The sequence below is a fragment of the Somniosus microcephalus genome, chromosome 7, assembly GCF_052327205.1.
Source record: "Somniosus microcephalus isolate GS21.2 chromosome 7, FLI_Smic_1.0, whole genome shotgun sequence".
NCBI lineage: Eukaryota > Metazoa > Chordata > Chondrichthyes > Squaliformes > Somniosidae > Somniosus > Somniosus microcephalus.
This window is the reverse complement of record NC_140993.1, coordinates 18,690,464-18,711,716: the sequence shown is the minus strand read 5'-3', so window position 1 is coordinate 18,711,716 and position 21,253 is coordinate 18,690,464. Positions and strand designations below refer to the sequence as shown.

At 45.2% G+C, this 21,253-nt stretch overlaps 1 protein-coding gene across 1 annotated transcript in view; it reads left to right on the top strand.

The window, feature by feature from the left end:
• LOC147114546 (serine/threonine-protein kinase 3-like) overlaps positions 1-7,133 on the top strand; it is a 108,171-nt gene extending 101,038 nt beyond the window's left edge. The window contains exon 4 of the mRNA XM_085992285.1: positions 14-7,133. Within this exon, the coding sequence (XP_085848411.1) occupies positions 14-155 (142 nt within the window). The 3' untranslated portion in view covers positions 156-7,133. The remainder of the gene's footprint in view (positions 1-13) is intronic.
• Positions 7,134-21,253: the final 14,120 nt, after the last annotated feature.

Below are 21,253 nucleotides of genomic sequence, written 5' to 3'. Positions count from 1 at the left end.
TGCTTTTTTTCAGTGCTTATGTAGTGAATTACTATGGCAGCTATTTTAAAAATACAGACCTCTGGATAGTTATGGAATATTGTGGCGCTGGGTCCGTGTCTGATATTATTCGACTACGAAACAAAACAGTAAGTGTATTAAGTTTATTAACATAATGATTAAAGTAATGTAACTGAAATTGTGGTTTTGTTTCCTTTGCCGAACATTGAAAGGAGTGGTGACTTTATTGAGTGATAAATCTGAGAAACTTTGCTTTAGCCTGTGTTTTTGCAAAATGATATTTTGCGATTATGTCTATTAAATCACGTGTTCTGAAATGGAATAACGTTCCTTGTAATCCACTGTTGAAATAACTTAGTTGCACACACTGGATATGTGTGCTGGATGACTGCTGTTTTATTTTGGCAGGTCAGAATTTACAGGCATTATGTGGTAAAGATGGTTTTAAAAAAAAATTCAAGACCTTTTTTGAGGAGCCTTGTTAAAAGCAGGAGAAACATTCAATATTACAGTGCCCTCTTCTGATTTATATTTGTCATTACATTTAGTTAAATATTGCAAATGTCTTTGTTTTGCTTGTAAATCAAAAATTGCTTACATCAATTTGCAATTTTGTGAAGCTATTCTTGTAGCTTCTACCCTTTTATAAAAAAATTAAAAAAAACTATCACAAAGGATTTTGTTTAGCCTTAAGTGTTTTGTTTCTGACTGAAGGAAAACATCTTTTTTAAACTGAGCGTGTGCTGAACGCAGCACAGGGAATGCTGACTTAGAGGGTCAGCTCGACAGTCCGAGGAAGCCAAATGAATATCATTCAGCATCCTTCAGTACCTTGGCTTCAGTTATGCATGTTAATTAGTGTCACCTGCAGCTCCATTGGTGGCTCTCTTGCCTCGAAGAAGGTTCTGGGGTCAAGTTCCATTCCAGAGACTTGACCACAAAACTTAGGCAGTGCTGAAGAATCGCTGCACTGTCCGAGGTGCCGTCTTTCAGATGAGACGTTCAACCCTGAGGCTCCGTCTGCTCTCTCAGGTGGATGTAAAAGATCCCACAGCATTATTTTGAAGAAGCACAGGGGAGTCATCCCTGGTGTCCTGTCCAATATTTATCCCTCAACCAACATCACTAAAACAGATTATCTGGTCATTATCACATTGCTGTTTGTAGGAACTCGCTGTGTGCAAATTGGGTGCTGTGTTTCCTACATTCCAACAGTGACTACACTTCAGAAGTACCTCTTTGACTGTAAAGTACTTTGAGACATCTTGAGGTCATGAAAGGCGCTATATAAATGCAAGTCTCTCTCTTTTTATCTCTTTTTATCTCTCTCTTTTTCTTTGTCTCTCGTTTTCTCTTTCTCGCTTGTTCTCTCATTCTCTCACTTGTTCTCTCATTCTCTCTCGTTCCCTCCACATTTCTGGGCTCAATAACTCTTCCAAGCTAGCACCTTCAACAATGCTTTCATCATTTGCTCTTTGGATACACTCTTGGGATGGGTCCCATTAAATGAGTGTCTGCTTTGAGTCTTAACGTGGCTCGTCCACGAGGTCATGTCCAGCGAGTATGCACAGGCCATGGGAGGGCCGGGTTGATCTATGATTGACAGTACAGATGGCTTCCTGTTTCAGCCAGCATGGATTTCACCACCGAAGGGGAGACGCAGCTGAGTTGCCTTGTCATCTGGTTAGTGCTCATAGAGCCACTCGCTCGTAGAGCCATACCCATAATCATCATCTGATATGTTTTATTACTAATAATATTTTACATACAGTTCAATGATTAAAAAACACAGCAACTACAGCTTAATCTCTAACAACGATAGTAATAACACATGCAGGGACTATTTACATAGACTGGCTAGTTCTTAAGCACAGACAATACACCAGCGATTACTGATCATTAAAGATCTGTAATATTTCCAGTGTTAGCGCAATTGTTGATCTTGATATGTGTTTTGAAGAAGGCATTGTATCTCTCGATCTTCAGGTATTGCATTAGAGAGTGGTTATTCTCGAGCCACTTACTTCTAGTGCCCATTACGAAGCCAAAGAACTGATTTGACAAATCCTTGGTCATGTCGATGATCTGGGGTTCCAGATGCTTATATTTCTCTGTCTTTTCCATCCATGCCCTCTCAAGCGCCCTTTCCAGAATTGATTTCTGGAAAGCTCCCCATACCAGCTACCCCTTCCTTCAGCTGCCACAGACTCGTTAATTCAGTGGGCGGAATTCCTCGTGTACTGATGAAATCTCACTTTTTTATAGCCTCTTGTTATGCATGCAGAAGCATCTCAAAATTATTTTCATACAATAACAACAGCAACTTGCATTTATATGGCGCCTTTAACGGTAGAATGTCCCACGGCGCTTCACGGGAGTGTTATCAGACACACTTTGACACCGAGCCACATAAGGATATATTAGGACAGGTGACCATAAGCTTAGTCAAAGAGATAGCTTTTAAGGAGCATCTTAAAGGAGAGAGAGGTAGAGAAGCTGGGTAGTTTAGGGAGGGAATTCCAGAGCTTGGGGCCTAGGCAGGTGAAGGCACGGCCGCCAGTGGTGGAGCGATGAAAAGTGAGGATGCACAAGAGCCCAGAATCGGAAGACTGCAGAGATCTCGGAGGGTTGTAGGGCTGGAGAAGGTTGCAGAGATGGGGAGGGGCAAGGTCATAGAGGGATTTATATGGGGATGAGAGACACAGATTGTATAAATTTCAATGTGATTTACGTTATTGTTTTGTGTTAATTTAAAAAGTTTTCTATAATGCATTTTTTGCCTTCTGATGTGGGATATACAGTGACTAATGCAAGCTGTAGGTAAACATTCACTGTGCAGGAAAGTGTGCCCACTAATTGACTAGTCATTAATGAATGTTAAGATGTCAGTGCTTATCTGGATGCTAATTATGGAGGGCATAAAACCAGCCATCATATACTGACCCAGAAGGAAAAATGACCAATTGCACAACATTGGGAAACATCATTTCTTTCAACTTCAACAATGCAAAAATGTATTTTTCTGTTTAAAGTTATGAAAAATTAATGTAAAAGCTGTTTCTTGATCATGGAAATTGGCACCAAGCCTTAATACATACTGTAAATCATTCACTGACCGTGAACTCCGAGAATCAATTTGTAATTATTTTCCTGAATACTGCTGATTGTTTGAGTGAATAGATAATTCAATAGATAGGACTCTGAAGGTATTTTTTTGCAAAATCATTTCCGTCTGTTTAAGACTGTGGGTAATTTATAATCAGTAACGCAATTGCATGTTCCACACTCTGGAAATGGAGAAATGTGCAGAATGATGGGTTCCACACTATTCCGTTTGGTTGCTGAAACCCCTCTTGAATTATTCTGTGCATGTTTACCTGAGGCTATGTTCATCAGCCTGGCATATATAAGCCATAATTTAAAAGTTGCAGTTGCCGTTCATATAATTTGTGAAGTACATAATTAGGAAACTTGTCAGCAATTTGTACAGAAGAGTTAACTGATTGTTGTGAACCTCATTATTCCACAGTGTATTTCACTAGTTTTCTGTGGTACACTTCTTAAAATGTGACATTGATCAAGTACTTCTAAATATGTGTGGTTAACCACAGATTTAATGCATTCAGGTTGTCAAAACTGTATTCTTTCTATTTGCCTAAATTTTTGTGTACTGTGGAAAGAGCTTTGCTTTTTTTCATCGATGGTGCTTATATATTTTAGAATATTTAAGCGCTTATTGATGGAAGTATTTTTAACAAGTAGTTTTATCACCCTTCCTGCTTTTATATAGATTTCTGTAATAACAAAAACAGATTATCTGGTTATTATCATATTGCTGTTTGTGGGAGCTTGCTGTGCACAATTGGCTGCCGTGTTTCCCACATTACAACAGCGACTACACTTCAAAAAGTACTTCAATGGCTGTAAAGCGCTTTGGGACGTCCTGAGGTCGTGAAAGGTGCTATATAAATGCAAGTCTTTCTTTCTTTAATAACACTGTCCATGTTGTGAGGCTGCAGGACGTTGGGTCCTAATTCTATTATTTAACATTTTAGTCTGTGCTGTGGAACAGTTGAGTTAGCATGGTTACACTATGAGGGTCCCTACCATGGTAGCTAACAATTGAAAAGTTCATCAACCATCAGTTTATTTTATACATATATATATAATCTACTTTCCTCAAAAGCCAATGAGTGAGAGGAAAAAAACGATCAACACTACATTTCATTCGGCCATTTCACACTATCTCAAATCAAAATAAAATAAACTGCAATGCTGGGAGTACCGACAAAGCCTTTACTCCTTTTAATTTGTAGTGCGTAAGAATTCACGTCCTATCTGAAGTGCCAAGATGTAAGTAGACAGTGGCTGCGACCTTGACTATGTACCAGAAATTAGGGTTCTAGACGTAGGGGGGGTCAAACCTTTACAAGCTTTTTAAGGGTTAAATGAACATGTTCACAGACAACACCCGTCGATGCTTTGCTGTAGAAGATTACACAATAGTCATTGAGCTCAACTTTCTAGACCTCTTCCTTCTGTTTTAACTTCTAAATTTGCATTCTTTTTATATCTTAGTAATTATATTACTTCACATATGCTCCATTACCTTTAAACACTCTACACCAGCTTGGACCAGTTTTTATCAAGAAGGTCTAGCTGTGGTCCCACAGGCTAACGGAAACTGCTAGCGTTAAGGGTAAGTAAAGCATAGAATGTACCCTATTCTGGCTATACTGCAGATAAGTTCATCTCTTAAGCATTCATGAATTTGTGAGGAAGTTCAGAATTGAATATAATCAATGTGGTGGTTAACCTCAAGATCAGGCTGTTTGTGACCCCCGTGAAGACTGCCACTGTCAGCACAGTGCTGCAGGCATTTAACTATGGGGCTTAATACAAAATGGATTCCTCACGTGCTCTTGATCACTTAACGTATAATATTCCTCGGACAACTGACTAATGTAGACTTGTACATTGTCCTGGTACTTTTGTAACTTCACAAATGAAGGTTTACCTTCATTTCTGGTTATTGCAGTGTTTCGGTAGCTTTAATGCTTTGACTGAAAAAATTAGAGATGGACACTTATTAGTAAGACAACTGTATTTTTGGTATACTCTTACATAGCTTTTCTTTTGTAGTAACACCTTAATTCCCATAAATTTGCCTCTGGATCTTGGAATGCTGGTCTGACGTGCATTGGATCCTTTGTTTTGCATGCTCCATTTTTTTCTATCAACACAATGGGTGTTAATATTTCTTACAACACATAGTTGGTATTTACTTTACAATTTTAAAAGTATAACCTTGTGTTGGCCTCCTTTTTGGTAGCTGGTTTATTCATTCGGAAATGCATGGATCAGTACAGTTTGTAGCAAAATGATCACAAAAAACACTTGGATGAATTTAGATCTTATAGCCTTCATTCAAATCCAGGCCTGATGGGCAAAGTGTGGGTATAATCTCTCTGATGGCTGTTGAAATTAGTTTGGACAGTTCTGGTCCAGCGTCCCGTAGAGAGAAAAATGGAGGAAAAAAATTATCCTCATGTTTTACAAAGGACTAAAAACAAATAAACTCCAACATGAAACTGTTTGAAAGCAGCTGTGTTGAGTTAATGCTGCTGTTCTGTGAGCAAAAATCACAGAATCTGTCAGGAGGAGAGGGAGGCGGGTGGGGAGGGGATGGAAATGGAAACGTTGGACACTAATAGAAGAAAATAAATTATGAATCCATACTGGTTTTAGATTAGGAAAAAAATATTTGGATGTTATATTGGAATTGTTTCTGCTATTAGACACTGATTTGGCAAAGCTTATCTAGTTACTTTGGTAATTGTTGTTCAATAATTTATTTTCTTGTCCGTGAAGTAGAATTTCTATTCAGTTATGAGAAGTGTGCAAGATTTTATAAAAAAGTGTATTTCCAATCTTTGGCCTGCAGGAGTGGCTATTATTCTGGGATGCAATTGCTGATGTTGGGGCAAAGAGGAGCTAGCAGCAGTAGATACTAGTGGCAAGTTAGGTTCTTCGAATTGCACCAAGCAGACTTGGTGTTTAAATGTCAGCCTGTCCTGGGGATTTGAACTTGTGATCATAGTGATGTGAAGCGACTATCTGATTACCAATGATTAACATCATCCTGTATTTTGAAGCTGTGCTGTGTTAGATATTTTTCAGTAAACTCGATTAAATAGTATTTTGTAAACGCAGTTAGATGCCTTTCCATCCCATTTCAAATAGTGAAGAAGTACATCTCTGTAATGTTTGTGATTATTGTTAAATAATTTACAGACTGTAAGTGAGAAACTTTCCATTCCTGAATTTTTAAGTAGTTTTCCAATTAAAAAACGATATTTTATATTACAAATCAAATGTTTAAAGTTAGAACCTAAATTAAACTGGTTGTAAAAACTGGAACTGAATTTTTTTTGGATAAATTTGCTGTGAGGGCTTATAATCTTGTTTCATACTGGCACAAGGTCCTGATAATGTGAATGAGTTCCATTCCAGAATTATCTTGGCAGCATAACACTAACGTATTCAACCACCGGTTTCAGTCCAGTACAAGTGTGAACCTGGTTTCACACCGATGGAAGCATTTGACCTTTCTGCACCTCCTTGTAGGCAACACAGGATGCCAGTGTGATGACTTGCAAATTACGTTATTGGTGCTTTCAATTCTTGCATGAATGTGGCACAGATATAGTGTGATCTGGATGGTTCATACAAGAAGTACAACTAAGTATGCTTCAAACCCGAGTACTAAACCCCCTGTACTTCGTTATCTGCAAGCAGCTCAATGGGACATCATTCTTTTGTATAAATTACATAGGATTACATAGCATATACAGCACAGAAACAGGCCATTCAGCCCAACCTGTCCATGTTTATGCTCCACTCGAGGCTCCTCCCAGCTTTCCTCATCTAACTCCCATCAGCATAAACCATTCCCTTCTCCCTCGTATGCTTATCTAGCCTCCTCATAAATGCATCTATACTATTCGCTTCAACCACTCCCTGTGGTAGCGCGTTCCAATTCTCACCACTCTCTCTAGGTAAAGAAGTTTCTTCTGAATTCCCTATTTGATTTCTGTATTTTACATGTTTGAAGCTTTCATAAAACCTGCTGACACCATAATAATTCCTGGTGTAAATTTATCTACATTCCAAAAATCTAATTTCCTATTTAATATTTACATTAAATGTTCTGTCTATACATTTTAAAAGGCTTAAAAAAAATTCTTGAGCCTTATGTAATCATATGGTATTTGTAAATGACATCTGTCTTGATAATTAGAATGTGTGAATGAATAACATTTTTGAGCTATCCTATGGGATTAGATTTCGGCTGTTGTAGCAGATTTTCAGTAAACAGCTATAACTGTGACCTTCTGCTATGTAAGCATACTGCCACTAATAAATGAAATGGTCTTTGCACCATGTTTGTTTTTAGAGGGATATGACAATAAATTGTCAAAGAATGGATACCAGTTCACATGAAGCCCACTGCATGGTATTGTTTATTTCTCCATGTTTCTACTACTCTGTGTGATCATTATGTTCTATAGACTACACTGATGGTGTATACACAAACACTAGCTCAATCCAAGTAAATTCAAGGCTATCTTTTAAATGTCAGAAGCACCTAAATAGCCTCAGAGCACATATGTTGTACGTTTAAATACCAAGTTGTCTTTTGAAGTGGATTTTATTGATGTAACTCATCAATTTAATTGTTTTGTTAAGGCAAACAGGATTTTTATGCCACAAGTAAGTTTATAGCTGAAATGGTTCTTTTTGCACAAAGTTGAAAAATGTCAAAAATTTAATTCCGAATGCAAGAAGTACTGCTATTAAAGTTACGTGAATTATCAGTCACGCTCACTTAAGACGAAACAGTGGGCTTAATTTGACACTGAAGTGGATTTAAAATGCATCGTAAACCTTGTGTCCAAGGATCACTTACATAGAGCTCCATTGTGTGACTCTATCAGAATCGTCACCTGATTTCATAGGAAACGGGCCCAGACTAATTTCTACCCCAGTGTGTCTGAAATAGTGAGCTCTTCAGCAAGGTCAAAGTGGCTTAAATAAATCTAACGTGTAGCACGGTTTCCGAGGTACAACTAGCTCTGGAGTGGCCTTCAGGTTGGTTTAATGCCCCTGCTGTATGCAATAGAACACCCCATAATTCATGTTACTGGAGTGGCCTAGCATGGAGGGTGACTACATGAGAATCTCCATGCAGTTAGGAAAATTAGTACTTTAAAAAAATAAGTTTTCATTTCTGACACGTGTGTGGCACAGCCAGGGCTTTGCAGTTGAAATGCACAAAAATCTTTCTGTTTACAATCTTCCTTGAGGTTCAGATCTGATTATTCAAATTGTTGATGTTAAAAATGTCCTTTCCCTTCATAATATTCAGCACAAAATTCTATTTTTACTATATGTCTGACTCACCAGTTTGTTTCTGTTGGACCACCCTCCCTACTGCTCCAATTTGCTCTTCACCACACATGTCTTGAAAGCACTTCCTGCTACCATTTCGCAGAGTTGCACATGCAACTGCTATAATCAACAACAGCTCGCAGTAATGAAAGAAGGAACTTTTGTTTATATAGCACCTCTCACATCCTCAAGAAGTCGCAAAGCACTTTACAGCCAGTGAAGTACTTTTGAAGTGTAGTCACTGTTGTAATGCAGCAGCCAATTTGCGCACAGCAGGCTCCCACAAACAACAATGCGATAAATGACCAGATGATTTGTTTTAGTGATGATGGTTGAGGGATGAATGTTGGCGAGGAAACCGGGAGAACTCCTTTGCTCTTATTCGCTTTGTGCTATGGGATCATTTACGTTCATCTGCGGGTAGACAGGGCTTCGGTTTAATGTCTCATCCGAAAGATGCCACCTCCAACAGTGCAGCACTCCGAGTACTGCACTGAAGTGTCAGCCGAGATTATATGCTCAGGTCTCTGGAGTGAGGCTTGCACCCAGAACCATCTAACTCTGAGATGACAATGACACCTTGGTAGGTAGGTCGTAATTTAATCAGTTCAGCTAATCTGAGATGGGAAGCTAAACCACTGGCAATTTGAATACAGGGGGAAAAGACCACACTTAAGGAGCAGAAGATCCACATGTGGCCTGAGAGCTGTGGGTTGATCAATTCTAGTATACAGTGACAGAAGATGAGTATATTCAGGATGCTTTATTTTTTTAAAAAAATCTTTATTTTTGAGTTCAAAAAAATATAATATTCCTGTTGTATAAAACAAAATGGTGTAAATTTGTTTTTGAGGGTGACGTAAGCCTGGAGATTTACAATGTTTACTCTCATAGTAAAGTTGGGAAGCGAGAACTGTTAGTGTGCATATTCACACACATGGAGCACTGTTGATTGGTCTTTACTTGTTAGTGTTTATGATAATGGAGAGGAGGGGGGAAGGAAAAAAAGCTGATGTGATATTAAGCTCTTCTTTCAGTCAGTAATGTAGGCCATGTAATAGCACCTGTGTTTGAACTTTTATGACATCATGTTTGGGCAGGCTTTGGACTAGCTGCCTGTATATTGCAGCTGATTTGCATTGTTAAAGGTGGAAGACCACTTCTTCCAGATGATATTGCTACCGGCACAGATTTCAACACCTGAGCACATTTATTCATCCTATACTGAATTTTTGGTGTTGGGTTCGTGCCTGGAGCCAATGCCATAATTGCAGTTTTCAAAGCAGCATATGGTGTTTCAGTTATGGAAAAATGTGGTATCAAATCATGCCAAGGGATGACCTTAGCAAACATGGAAAGGTTACATAGAAACATAGAAGGTAGGAGCAGGAGTAGGCCATTAGGCCCCTCGAGCCTGCTCTGCCATTCAATGCGATCATGGCTGATCATCCAAATTCAGTACCCTGTCTCAGCTTTCTCCCCATATCCCTTGATCCCCTTAGCCTTAAGAAATATATCTAACTCCTTCTTGAATATATTTAATGAATTGGCCTCAACTGTCTTCTGTGGTAGAGAATTCCACAGGTTCACCACTCTCTGGTGAAGAAATTCCTCCTCATCTCAGTCCTAAATGGCTTGCCCCTTATCCTTAGACTGTGACCCCTGGTTCTGGACTCCCCTGCCATCAGGAACAGCCTTCCTGCATCTAGTCTGTCTGGTCCTGTTAGAATTTTATAAGTTTCAATGAGATCCCCTCTCATTCTTCTAAACTCTAGCGAATATAAGCCTAATCGACCCAATCTCTCTTCATACGTTATTCCTACCATCCCAGATATCAGTCTGGTGAATCTTTGCTGCACTCCCTCCATGGCAAGAACATCCTTCCTCAGATAAGGAGACCAAAACTGCACACAATACTCAAGGTGTGGTCTTGCCAAGGCCCTCAACAACTGCAGCAAGATATCCTTGCTCCTGTACTTGAATCCTCTCGCTATGAAGGCCAGCATACCATTTGCCTTCTTAACCTGCTGCACCTGCATGCCTACCTTCAGCGACTGGTGCACAAGGACACCCAGGTCTGGTTGCACTTCCCCTTTTCCCAATCTATTGCCGTTCAGATAATAATCTGCCTTCCTGTTTTTGCCACCAAAGTGGATAACCTCGCATTTATGCACATTATACTGCATCTGCCATGCATCTGCCCAATCGCCAAACCTGTCCAAATCATACTGGAGTTTCTCGGCATCCTCCTCACAGCACACACGCCCACCCAGCTTTGTGTCGTCTACAAACTTGGAGATATTACATCTAGTTCCCTCGTCTAGATCATTAATATATATTGTGAATAACTGGGGTCCTAGCACCGATCCCTGTGGTACCCCACCAGTCACTGCCTTCCACTCGGAAAAAGACCCGTTTATTCCAACTCTTTGCTTCCTATCTGCCAACCAGTTTCTATCCAAGTCAGTACCTTACCCCCAATCCCATGTGCTTTAACTTTGCATGCTAGTCTCTTATGCGGGACCTTACCGAAAGCCTTCTGAAAGTCCAAATACACCACATCCACTGGTTCTCCCTTATCTATTCTACCAGTTACATCCTCAAAAAATTCCAGTAGATTAGTCAAGCATGATTTACCTTTTGTAAATCCATGTTGACTTTGTCCGATCCTGTCACTGTTTTCCAAGTGCTCTGCTATTACATCTTTTATAATGGACTCTAGCATTTTCCCCACTACCGATGTCAGGCTTACCGGTCTATAATTCCCCGTTTTTTCTCTACCACCTTTTTTAAATAGTGGGGTTACATTAGCTACCCTCCAATCCATGGGAACTGTTCCAGAGTCTATAGAATTTTGGAAGATGACCAGCAATGCATCTACTATTTCTAGGGCCACTTCCTTAAGTACCCTAGGATGTAGATTATCAGGCCCTGGGGATTTATCGGCCATCAATCCCGTCAATTTCCCTACAACTACCGATTTCATTCAGTTCCTCCCTCTCATTAGACCCTATGTTCCCCGACATCTCTGGGAGGTTATTTGTGTCCTCCTTTGTGAAGACAGAACCAAAGTATGTATTTAATTGGTCTGCCATGTCTTTGTTCCCCATTATAAATTCCCCTGATTCTGACTGCAAGGGACCTGCGCCTGACTTTACCAATCTTTTTCTCTTACCTTTAAAATAACCTCATTACTTACAAAAAAGGGAAACAGTTTATGAGATGTTCCTATATACTTAAACTCTAAGAAAATTAAGTTTATAAAATGGGAAAGACCAGTAAATTTAATCCTTTACATGTCCATCACAAAGACCTTCTTCAATTAACCAGCTACACACCAGTAAATTTAGGGGTACATTTTCCAAATTGGCTATCCTGGCACAGAGCTTTACGTGATCAGAGTATACATCAGGAATTCGGGTGAGTTGGTTAGGACGCCCCTCGAGATTTCTTGTCCAAATTAATTAATGGAAAATCATGCAGTCTGTGCTGATCTCTGTCAAAATTCCTGATGTGTGCTCCCATTGTGTGAAACTGTCCTGGGAGTGCTAATTCATAACATCTACCCTTTTTTAATGTCTCTTATTTTAATAAATCCACAACAAAAAAAGTTTATCTGTTACAACAGATTAACCAACAAGTTGTTCTATCAAGATATAAGCCAAGGCTTTTTCGGCAGCACCTCCCAAACCCGTGACCTCTTCCACCTAGAAGGACAAGTGCAGCAGGCTCATGGGAACACCACCACCTCCAAGTACCCCTCCAAGTCACACACCATCCTGACTTAGAAGTATATTGCCGATCCTTCATCGTCGCTGGGTCAAAATCCTGGAACCCCCTCTCTAACAGCACCGTGGTAGCAACATCACCACACGGACTGCAGCGGTTCAAGAAGGCGGCTCACCACCACCTTCTCAAAGGCAACTAGGGATGGGCAATAAATGCTGGCATTGCCAGCGACGCCCTGATCCCATAAACGAATTTAAAAAAAAAATATTGGCTGAGAATTTGCTGGAGTGGGGCATCTCGCTGCATGCACTGAGTTGGATTTTTTTCCTTGCCCCTCAGCTCCTGTTATTTTTGCGCTGCAAATTGCTGGAAGTGCAAATTAACAACAGCGTGGCGAGGTCAACAGGGCATCTGGTACCTTGGTGAACGACTGGACCAACAGTCTATCTCTTTAACTAATAAAATTTAAGGATTGAGAAAGAAACTGAGTGAACGGCAGAGAAGGAAATAGGGTGAATTAGAGTCAAATCAGATATAGAAAGAGAGGGAAAGAAAGATTGGATTAAGAGAGAGTGAAAAAAGAGACAGAAAGGAAAAGTAAGAAAAATATTAAAACATTTTTTAAAAACCTCTAGTAACAGTTTGCCACCTGCAGGAGTGAGACTCCACAGTTTCAATTGTTCCCTTTCTGGGCTTCCAAAGTGGCATGCCAGGACCATTAATCACATTATTAACGGAGTCCTCACGCCATGAAATAGCAGCCCTAAATATCTGCGGCGAGTTTCACTTCATATTTACAGCGCAAATGCAGCAATTTCTTGACGCTCATGGGGACGTTTGCGGCAGAATCCCATTTTTGCGAGGCTAATGATGGAGTGGCACAAATCATCCAGCAACTTGTGCCGATTTGCAACTCACAGTGTATCTCTTCCTTGCCACAAATTGCTTTTTTTTTTACGCTTTACGCTTTAATAACGGCAAATTCTGGACCATTAATTTACAGCTTGTCACAATGTGCCGTTAGTTACCCAGTGGCGAAAACTCCCTTTAAATTTTGCTTCAGCTGATAACATGCCCACCTGAAAAAAATTCTAAGGTAGTAAATCTGTATTTTAGTATCTCTAACATCAAAAATGTAATTTCCATTAGAGAAATATGCGTGTATCATTCATTGGATCTTACAGTTGTGCTGATGTGCTTAAGGTACATATTGAAAAACTTCCCCTCCCTTTGGGATCTAGTGCATTGGACTTTCAGCATGATATGCCATTCGAGCGGCTTGTACTCCCCCCCCCCCCCCCCCCCCCCCCGGCCAATATTTATCCTTCTATCAACATCACAAACAGATTGGGGGAGAAATTCAGTGTCGCCACGTTTGGGGCATAATACTCGAGCAGGCGCGAAATTTAGCGCCCGGTGCAAATTACCGCCACCTACTGCTAAACTGACCTGCTTCACCCCAGGAGGTGCTTGGAGCGCTAAAACAGGCGCTGCACGACTGTCTTAAGGCACTAAGCCGGAGAAGCGAGGCGCTACCACCGAGGGCGGGTGCAGCGCAGGTGCGGCCAGTTAGCGATTGCACGCTGGCGCCGGTCAGCTCTTAAAGGGGAGGTTCAATCTTGGATTGCAGCCACACCCTGCGCATCAGAGCCCTGATTCTCGGCCTGGACAGACCTGCTACCACATTCTAATGCCTAGGACCATGGAGAGGGCCAGGGAGCGAGCGCAGCGGTTCAGTGAGGGGGCCTTGCCGGTTCTGGTTGGCGCGGTGGAGCGCAGGCGATCTATCCTGTTCCCGGACAGTGGCAGGAGGCCGCTGCCCAACGACTATTGCAAAGCTTGGAGGGAGGTGGCTCACAGAGTGACCTCCAGCAGCATGGTGCTTAGGACCCCTGTGCAATGCAGGAAGAAGTTCAACGACCTCACTCGGGTCGTCAGGGTGAGTACCCTTTTCAGTATCCTCTTCATCCCTGCATGCCCACCTCACTTTATGGCCAAAGGGTCCTGAAAGCCCCAATGCCCAGCCCTTATCCAACACCTATGGGCCTTTCATGAAACTCACACGCACATTCAGCACTTTACACACTGTAAGGGCTATTCCACCATGGGAGGCACTGCAGCCAAGATCAGGGCTTCACACTGTACTCCGAGCCTATCCTTTCTCTTGCAGGGCAAGCTGGCCCATAACAGGAGGCAGCAGCAACGGACCGGGGGAGGCCGGCCTCACCTTCAAGCCCTCACCGATCTGGAGCAGCGAGTCCAGTGGAATATGGCAGTCCGGATGATTGGCCCCATCGCCACTGGAGATGCCGACCCCGTTCTGGACAGCAATGGTAAGGTGATCACCTTTTTGACCTCTCTCCTTCCACTTGTGCCTCACATCAGCATCCTTTGCCACTATCGAACCAATATAGTGCATTGCAGCACTCATGCCTCCCTCGTTGCCGCCCTGTCCTCACGCTAAAGCCACTCTTGTACCTCCCTGCTTTCAGATGCTGATTCACCAGGTGAGGAGGCGGGCCCTCAAGCTGCCACTGTGAGTGACTCTGAAGGCGACGACGAGGAGGAAGCTGGACCATCAGTGCCACCCTCAGCCGAGGCAGCCCATGGCCATAATGGGGACATGTCTTCCCTGGAGGGGAACAGGGGGGAATGGTCTGAGGAGGGTGAAGCTCCGGGGCCCAGCGGGCTGCAGCAACGCGGGGGGGGGGGGGGGGCGCGCGTAGGGAAGCTCGGCAGCCTTCTCCCTGGAGGGAGAGCCTGGCCTCGAGTTCTGCTACTTTGAGCGCAGAAGAGGTGCGGCTCCTTGCTGAAATGAGCGCCCAGGTGGAGCACAGGCACACTGAGCTCATGGCTGCAGTGGCAAGGATGCCCGAATCCATTGAGTCACTGGCAAGGAGTGTCCAGGACTTTGGCGCAGCACTGGCAAGGAGACTGCAGGACTTCGGTGCAGCACAGGCAAGGAGTCTCCAGGACTTTGGCGCAGCACAGGCGGCTTCCATGCAAGTGCTTAGTGGTGTAATGCAGCCAGTGGCTGGTCTGATGCAGACGCAGATTGAGGCCACACGAGCACTGACTGCTGCCACCCTCGCTGGATCGGGCACGAATCGCTGGGGCCCTCGCCGCGCCGCAGCAGGCCAGCAGTCTGTGCTTCAGCAGATTGCGCCGCATGCTGCAGTGCTGCCCCGTGGGAGTGCCAGTGTGTCGTCTGACCAGGGAGTTGCTGTCCTCTGTCAGGATGGCAGCATTCCTGCTGCCAACACTGTCACTTCTCCACTGCAGCTGCCACCACCTGTAGGACAGACTGCTGCCACCCATGCAGAGTTGGAGCAGTCAGCAGCCGGGCCCTCCAGGCCCAGAGCTGGTCCAGGCCGTACCTCAAGGGCATCTGCCGACTCAGTTTCTGACACTCGGCAGCCTTTTCCCAGCCTTGCTGCAGCCACTGGGGTCCCATTGCGGAGGAGCTGCAGGGTGGGAAGGGGCGAATCTCGCAAGCGAAGCAGATCACCCTCGAAGGGCAAAAAGTAGGAGGTGTGGCAAAATGCTGTTAAATGTTTTATTTAAGGCCGAGGATCGTGGTCATTTTTTGGTTACTGTTTTGTTCATTGTCTCCAGGTTGTGAGAGCCAGTTATGTGTCTGACTGCTTTTTTGGGGGTTTCTCTCTGTTACTTTGTCATGCGGGAAGGGCACACAGTTTGTTAAATAAAGAAGTGTCTTTATTCATAATGTGCATGTTTGCTCTTTGAACGATTTGTTGCCTTGACCGGCTTAGGGGTTGTGGAATGGTTCCATTCATGTTCTTTCAATGGCAGAAGCCATTCCCTCAGAGGGGGCCTAGAACCGACTTGCAATAAGCCGCTGACGGACGGCCCTTGCACTTTGTGCCTCCCTCCCGTCTTGGTACTCCTCCTTCTCCTCCTCTGCTGGTGCTCCAATGTCTGGTGGCAGTGGCTGAGTCCTGAGGATTGCCAGGTTATGCAGCATGCAGCACACTACAATGAAATGGGAGACTCGCTCAGGTGAGTACTGAAGGGCTCCCCCGGAATGGTCCAGACAGCGGAACCGTTGCTTGAGCACGTCGATTGTGTGCTCAGTGATGTTCCTGGTCGCTTGATGGCACTCATTGTGTCGCTCTTCAGCAGGAGTGCTGGGCGCACGGAGCGGGGTCATCAACCAGGTGCACAGAGTCCCTGAGAAGCCAGCCTCCTGGGTGAGCCGGGGCTTCGAAAAGGTCTGGCGCAGGATGACGGCGTCGTGGCTGCTGCCTGGAAAGCGGGCATTGACAGTGAGTATCAGCTGTCTGTGGTTACACACCAACTGGCCGTTCAACGAATGGAATCCCTTCTGGTTGCGGTAATCCTCGGCATTCTCTTGCGGCGCCCGCAAAGCCACATGCGTGCAGTCAATGGCGCCCTGGACCATGGGGAAGCCCGCTATTCTTGCAAATCCCATTGCGTGCTCTTGCTGCTTGTCCGGAGTCATGGGGAAGGAAATGTACTGACGTCTCCTTTTAAAGAGGGCATTCGTGACTTGACGGATGCAGCAATGCACTGCGAACTGGGAGATATTGGCAATGTCCCCAGTAGCGGATTGGAAGGAGCCGGTGGCATAGAAGTTGAGAGCCACTGTGACCTTCACTGCCACCGACAGAGACGTCCTGCTCCTCAGTTGAGGCTGCTGATCTGGCTGAAGCAGGTGGCAGAGTTCAGTGACCACCTCCCTGCTGAATCGCAGCCTCCGAAAACACTGCTCCTCAGACATGTTGAGGTATGAGAACTGTTGGCGGAAAACCCTGGGACGGTAAGGTCTCGTGTGCCGACGCCTGTTGGCCCTCCTCCGTCTGGCCATGATTGGCACTCTCTCTCGGCGTCTCTGAGCCCTCTGAATGTAATGGAGAAGCCCAACGTTTCCACCCATTGCAGCCCCCATAGTATGTGGCCACTCAAGGTAATGCCAGTGAAAAAGCAAACCAACTACAAAGTTCTGGGCCCAAACCAAAAGTACCTCTGCGAGCGCTGACTCAATGCAGAAAGCTCTCTCCCTTTGTCTGCAAATCTCTCTCTCTCTCTCTCTCTCTCTCTCTCTCACAGAAAGAGTGGTCCAAAATGGCTACCACAAAGAAGCCAGGAAGAGCCCCCTTTAAATAGCGCCCCCCCAGCCCCACAGCAACTGGGAACCGTTCCAGTCAACCAGTTGCTGGGAGCGCCAGGTGGAAAGGAGGGGGGCGCCACTGAATTTCTGGTTCGGGGCACCCCAAGGGCGTTGCACCATGAAATGACGTCAGGAGCTGCGTGCGCAGCTGAGCGGGCGTTGCGGTTTTGCGCCACCGCTAAATGTCCGCTCAATTTCGCGAGAGGCGCAGGTTTTGCCGCGCCCGGGCGCTAGCCGCCTTGCGCCCTCTTAAGGCGCTAATGGGTGGCGCAAACAACTGAATTTCTCCCCCATTATCTGGTCATTATCACATTGCTGTTTGTGGGAGCTTGCTGTGCACAATTGGCTGCTGTGTTTCTCACATTACAACAGTGACTATACTCCAAAAGTACTTCATTGGCTGTAAAGCACTTTGAGACGTCCGGTGGGCATGAAAGGCGCTATATAAATGCAAGTCTTTCTTTCTTTCACATGCTGAGTTTCCAACCTATTTTTGTATTAATAGAGAGACTTTGAGCACTTCCCTACAGGGAGGAAAAAACAAAAGCAGGATCATTCTGAGCTGCTGTTGTGCTGGTTTCAGAATCTCTTTGGGAACATGGTGGTAGGTTTCAGCAGCAGTGGGCTGAGAATGGGCAGACGTTCTTAAGGAGTTGGAAGTAAGCAGTCTTTGTGATGGAAGGGTATATGGTGTTGGAAACTTGGCTTGGTTGAATAAAGCGCCGAGATTGCAAAACGTCTGTTTGAGCATGAGACAGTGGCCGGGGAGGAGGATGGTATCAGTGGGAAGTGTATAGAGTTTGTGGTGGGGGCTGCAGACGATGGCTTTGATCTCCCAATGTTTAGCTGGAGGAAATTACAGTTCAGCCATGAGTTGATGTCAGGATAAGCAGTCTGATAACACAGAGGCAGTGGAGGGGTCGAGAGAGGTAGTGGAAAGTTAGATGATCCCATCTTTTTCGAATTAGCTTTCCACTTGAACACTGTCCCAACCTCCTCCTCATGAAACAGTGATGTTCGGACACTCACTAACATAAAAGAACATAGTCTTCCACCACCATACAAACTAGCACTCAAACAAATATGAAAATCTCCAAAAATTTTAATATGATTGATGTGCAAATTATTCCATACAATTGATGCTGAATACTCTACACATTTGTGGAAAAAATTCTGTATTCATTGTCCAGTTCTGATTAAGTGGCTATCCCTTTTAAATGCAGCCTCTGTATGTAAGCAATTTAAAAACTGACGAAAAGAACTTGTAATTAACTTGTATTGATGCAATTTTGCAAGTGCTGTTGGTTAGAAGTTGGAGAGAGCAATCGGAGTCAACCACAGGGTGTGGGACTGTAGTCACATGTCGGGGTGGCAGGTCCCCTTCCTTGAAGAATGTAGTGAATCAGTTGGGTTTTTATGATAATGAGCAGATTTCTTTTATTTAAATCAGTTTTACAATTTGCCATGGCAGGATTTGAACTCGTGGCCTCTAGTTTTGTTCATCCAGTGCTGTAACCAGTAGCCTAAAGTATCTCCTGCAAAGAAAATGTGGATTTCAAAATGTACAAATAAGAAAGACTTGCCTTTATATAAGACTAGCTGGAGTGCCCGGCGGTGCCGAGGCTTTTCCGAGGGCATGTTGTTGTTGGAAGAGAGAGAGAGAGCGACTGGGGGGAAGAGAGAGAGCGACTGGGGGGAAGAGAGAGAGCGACTGGGGGGAAGAGAGAGAGCGACTGGGGGGAAGAGAGAGAGCGACTGGGGGGAAGAGAGAGAGCGACTGGGGGGAAGAGAGAGAGCGACTGGGGGGGAAGAGAGAGAGCGACTGGGGGGGAAGAGAGAGAGCGACTGGGGGGAAGAGAGAGAGCGACTGGGGGGAAGAGAGAGAGCGACTGGGGGGAAGAGAGAGAGCGACTGGGGGGAAGAGAGAGAGCGACTGGGGGAAGAGAGAGAGCGACTGGGGGAAGAGAGAGAGCGACTGGGGGGAAGGTGGGGAGGGCAGGGAGGGGGAGGGCGGGGAGGGGGGGAGGGCGGGAGGGAGGGTGGGGGGGAAGGAAGGGAGGAGGGAGGGCGGGCAGGGGGGGAGGGCAGGGAGGGGGAGGGCGGGAGGGCGGTGGGGGGAAGGGAGGGTGGGGGGGAAGGAAGGGAGGAGGGAGGGCGGGCAGGGGGAGGGAGGGCAGGGAGGGGGAGGAGGAGGGAGGGCAGGGAGGGGGAGGAGGGGGGAGGGAGGGCAGGGAGGGGGGAGGGCAGGGAGGGGGGAGGGAGAGTGGGGGGGGAGAGAAGGGGTGTGAGAAGGGGAGAGAAGGGGGGGGGAGAGGGGGGAGAGAGACAGAGGGAAGGAGAGAGAGAGAGGGTGAGTGGCCCGCGGCCGCAAATGGAGCCAAGCCCCGAGAACAGGCGTGCGCCGGCTTGAGGCTGAGAGACGGCCACGGCCACGCCCGGTTGCCGGGGTAACCCTGCCGTGCCGCCCCGCACTCCCGAGAGCCCTGCTCTCCAAGCCCCAGCCGCCCCGCCCCGCCCTCCCGAGCCGAGAACAGGCGTGAGCCGTCTTGAGGCTGAGAGACGGCCGGCGGGCCCGGTTGCCGGTGTAACCCTTCACGCTCAGCAAGCCCCGGCCGAGATCCGCACTCCCGAGAGCCCCGCAGTCCCGAGAGCCCCGCCCCCCCGGCCAAGCCGGCTTGAAGTCCACCGATTGCGGCTGAGAGAGACGGCCGGCGGGCCCGGTTGCCGGGGTAACCCGTGCAGTCTGTGAAACCAAGAGAAAAATTTTTTTTTTTTTAAAAAGCTGCCACGGAGAAGGAACGCGCAGTCTGTGAAAGCAACAGAATTAAAAAAATTTTTTTTTTTAATAAACGGGTGTTAAGAAGATGGGAGGCCATCTTGAAAGTTTTTTAATGTTTTTAAAAAGCTGCCACGGAGAAGGAACACGCATTCTTGCTGAAAACACCAAAAGTTATTTTTTTTTAAACGGCTGTTAAGAAGATGGGACACCATCTTCATTGTGTTTTAACGTTTTAGACATTGTGTTTTGACGTTTTACACATTAAAAAAAAATAGCTCCTAACAAATAAACACACAGAAGGTGAGAATAAAGATGGCGGCCACTCACCTCAGTTCAGAACGATAAGGCCCGCCCACACACACACCGATTAGTCGACCGTCAGGTGACCAAAGCGTAGGATTGGTCAATCGTCCCGTCACTCGACCGTAGGAGGGCCCGGCTGCACGCGGCAGCAACCCGGCGTACGATTGGTCGACCTCGAGGTCACTGTCGCTAATGAGCGGATAATGAGATGCTGATGAGCGGAATGTTGAAGGTTTTTCGGATACCGCGGGTGCGATTTTAGCCCGGCCGAAACGTAAATACGCTTAAGACCGTTTTGGAAAGGTAAGCTTTCTTTCGACGTAACGCACGCGTAGGTACGCTCTGTAACTTTCGAGCGCATAGCCCGACAGACGCACACGTGAGGACAGACAGACAGACAGAAGGACAGACAGAAGGACAGACAGACAGAAGGACAGACAGATCGACCGCTTTATATATATAGATGTTAAAGCACTTCACACAATCAATTAGTTTGAAGCACAGTGACTTATATCATAGAATCATACAATAATAGAAATTTATGGCACAAAAGGAAGCCATTCGGACTATCGTGCCTTTGCCAGCCAAAAAAGGGCTAGCCAGCCTAATTCCATTTTCCAACTCTTGGCCCGTAGCCTTGTAGGTTACGGCACTTCAAGTGCATATCCAAGTAAAATACATGTAGGCAAATGCAGCATCCATTTTATGAGGAGTAAAGTCCCACAGACAATGAGAGGAATGACGAGTTAATAAGTTCTTGTAGTGTTGGCTGAGGAATCCTTGCTGATAAATATGCCAGGAGATCTTTAATAGCCACCTGAACCAGGCAGATAAGGCCT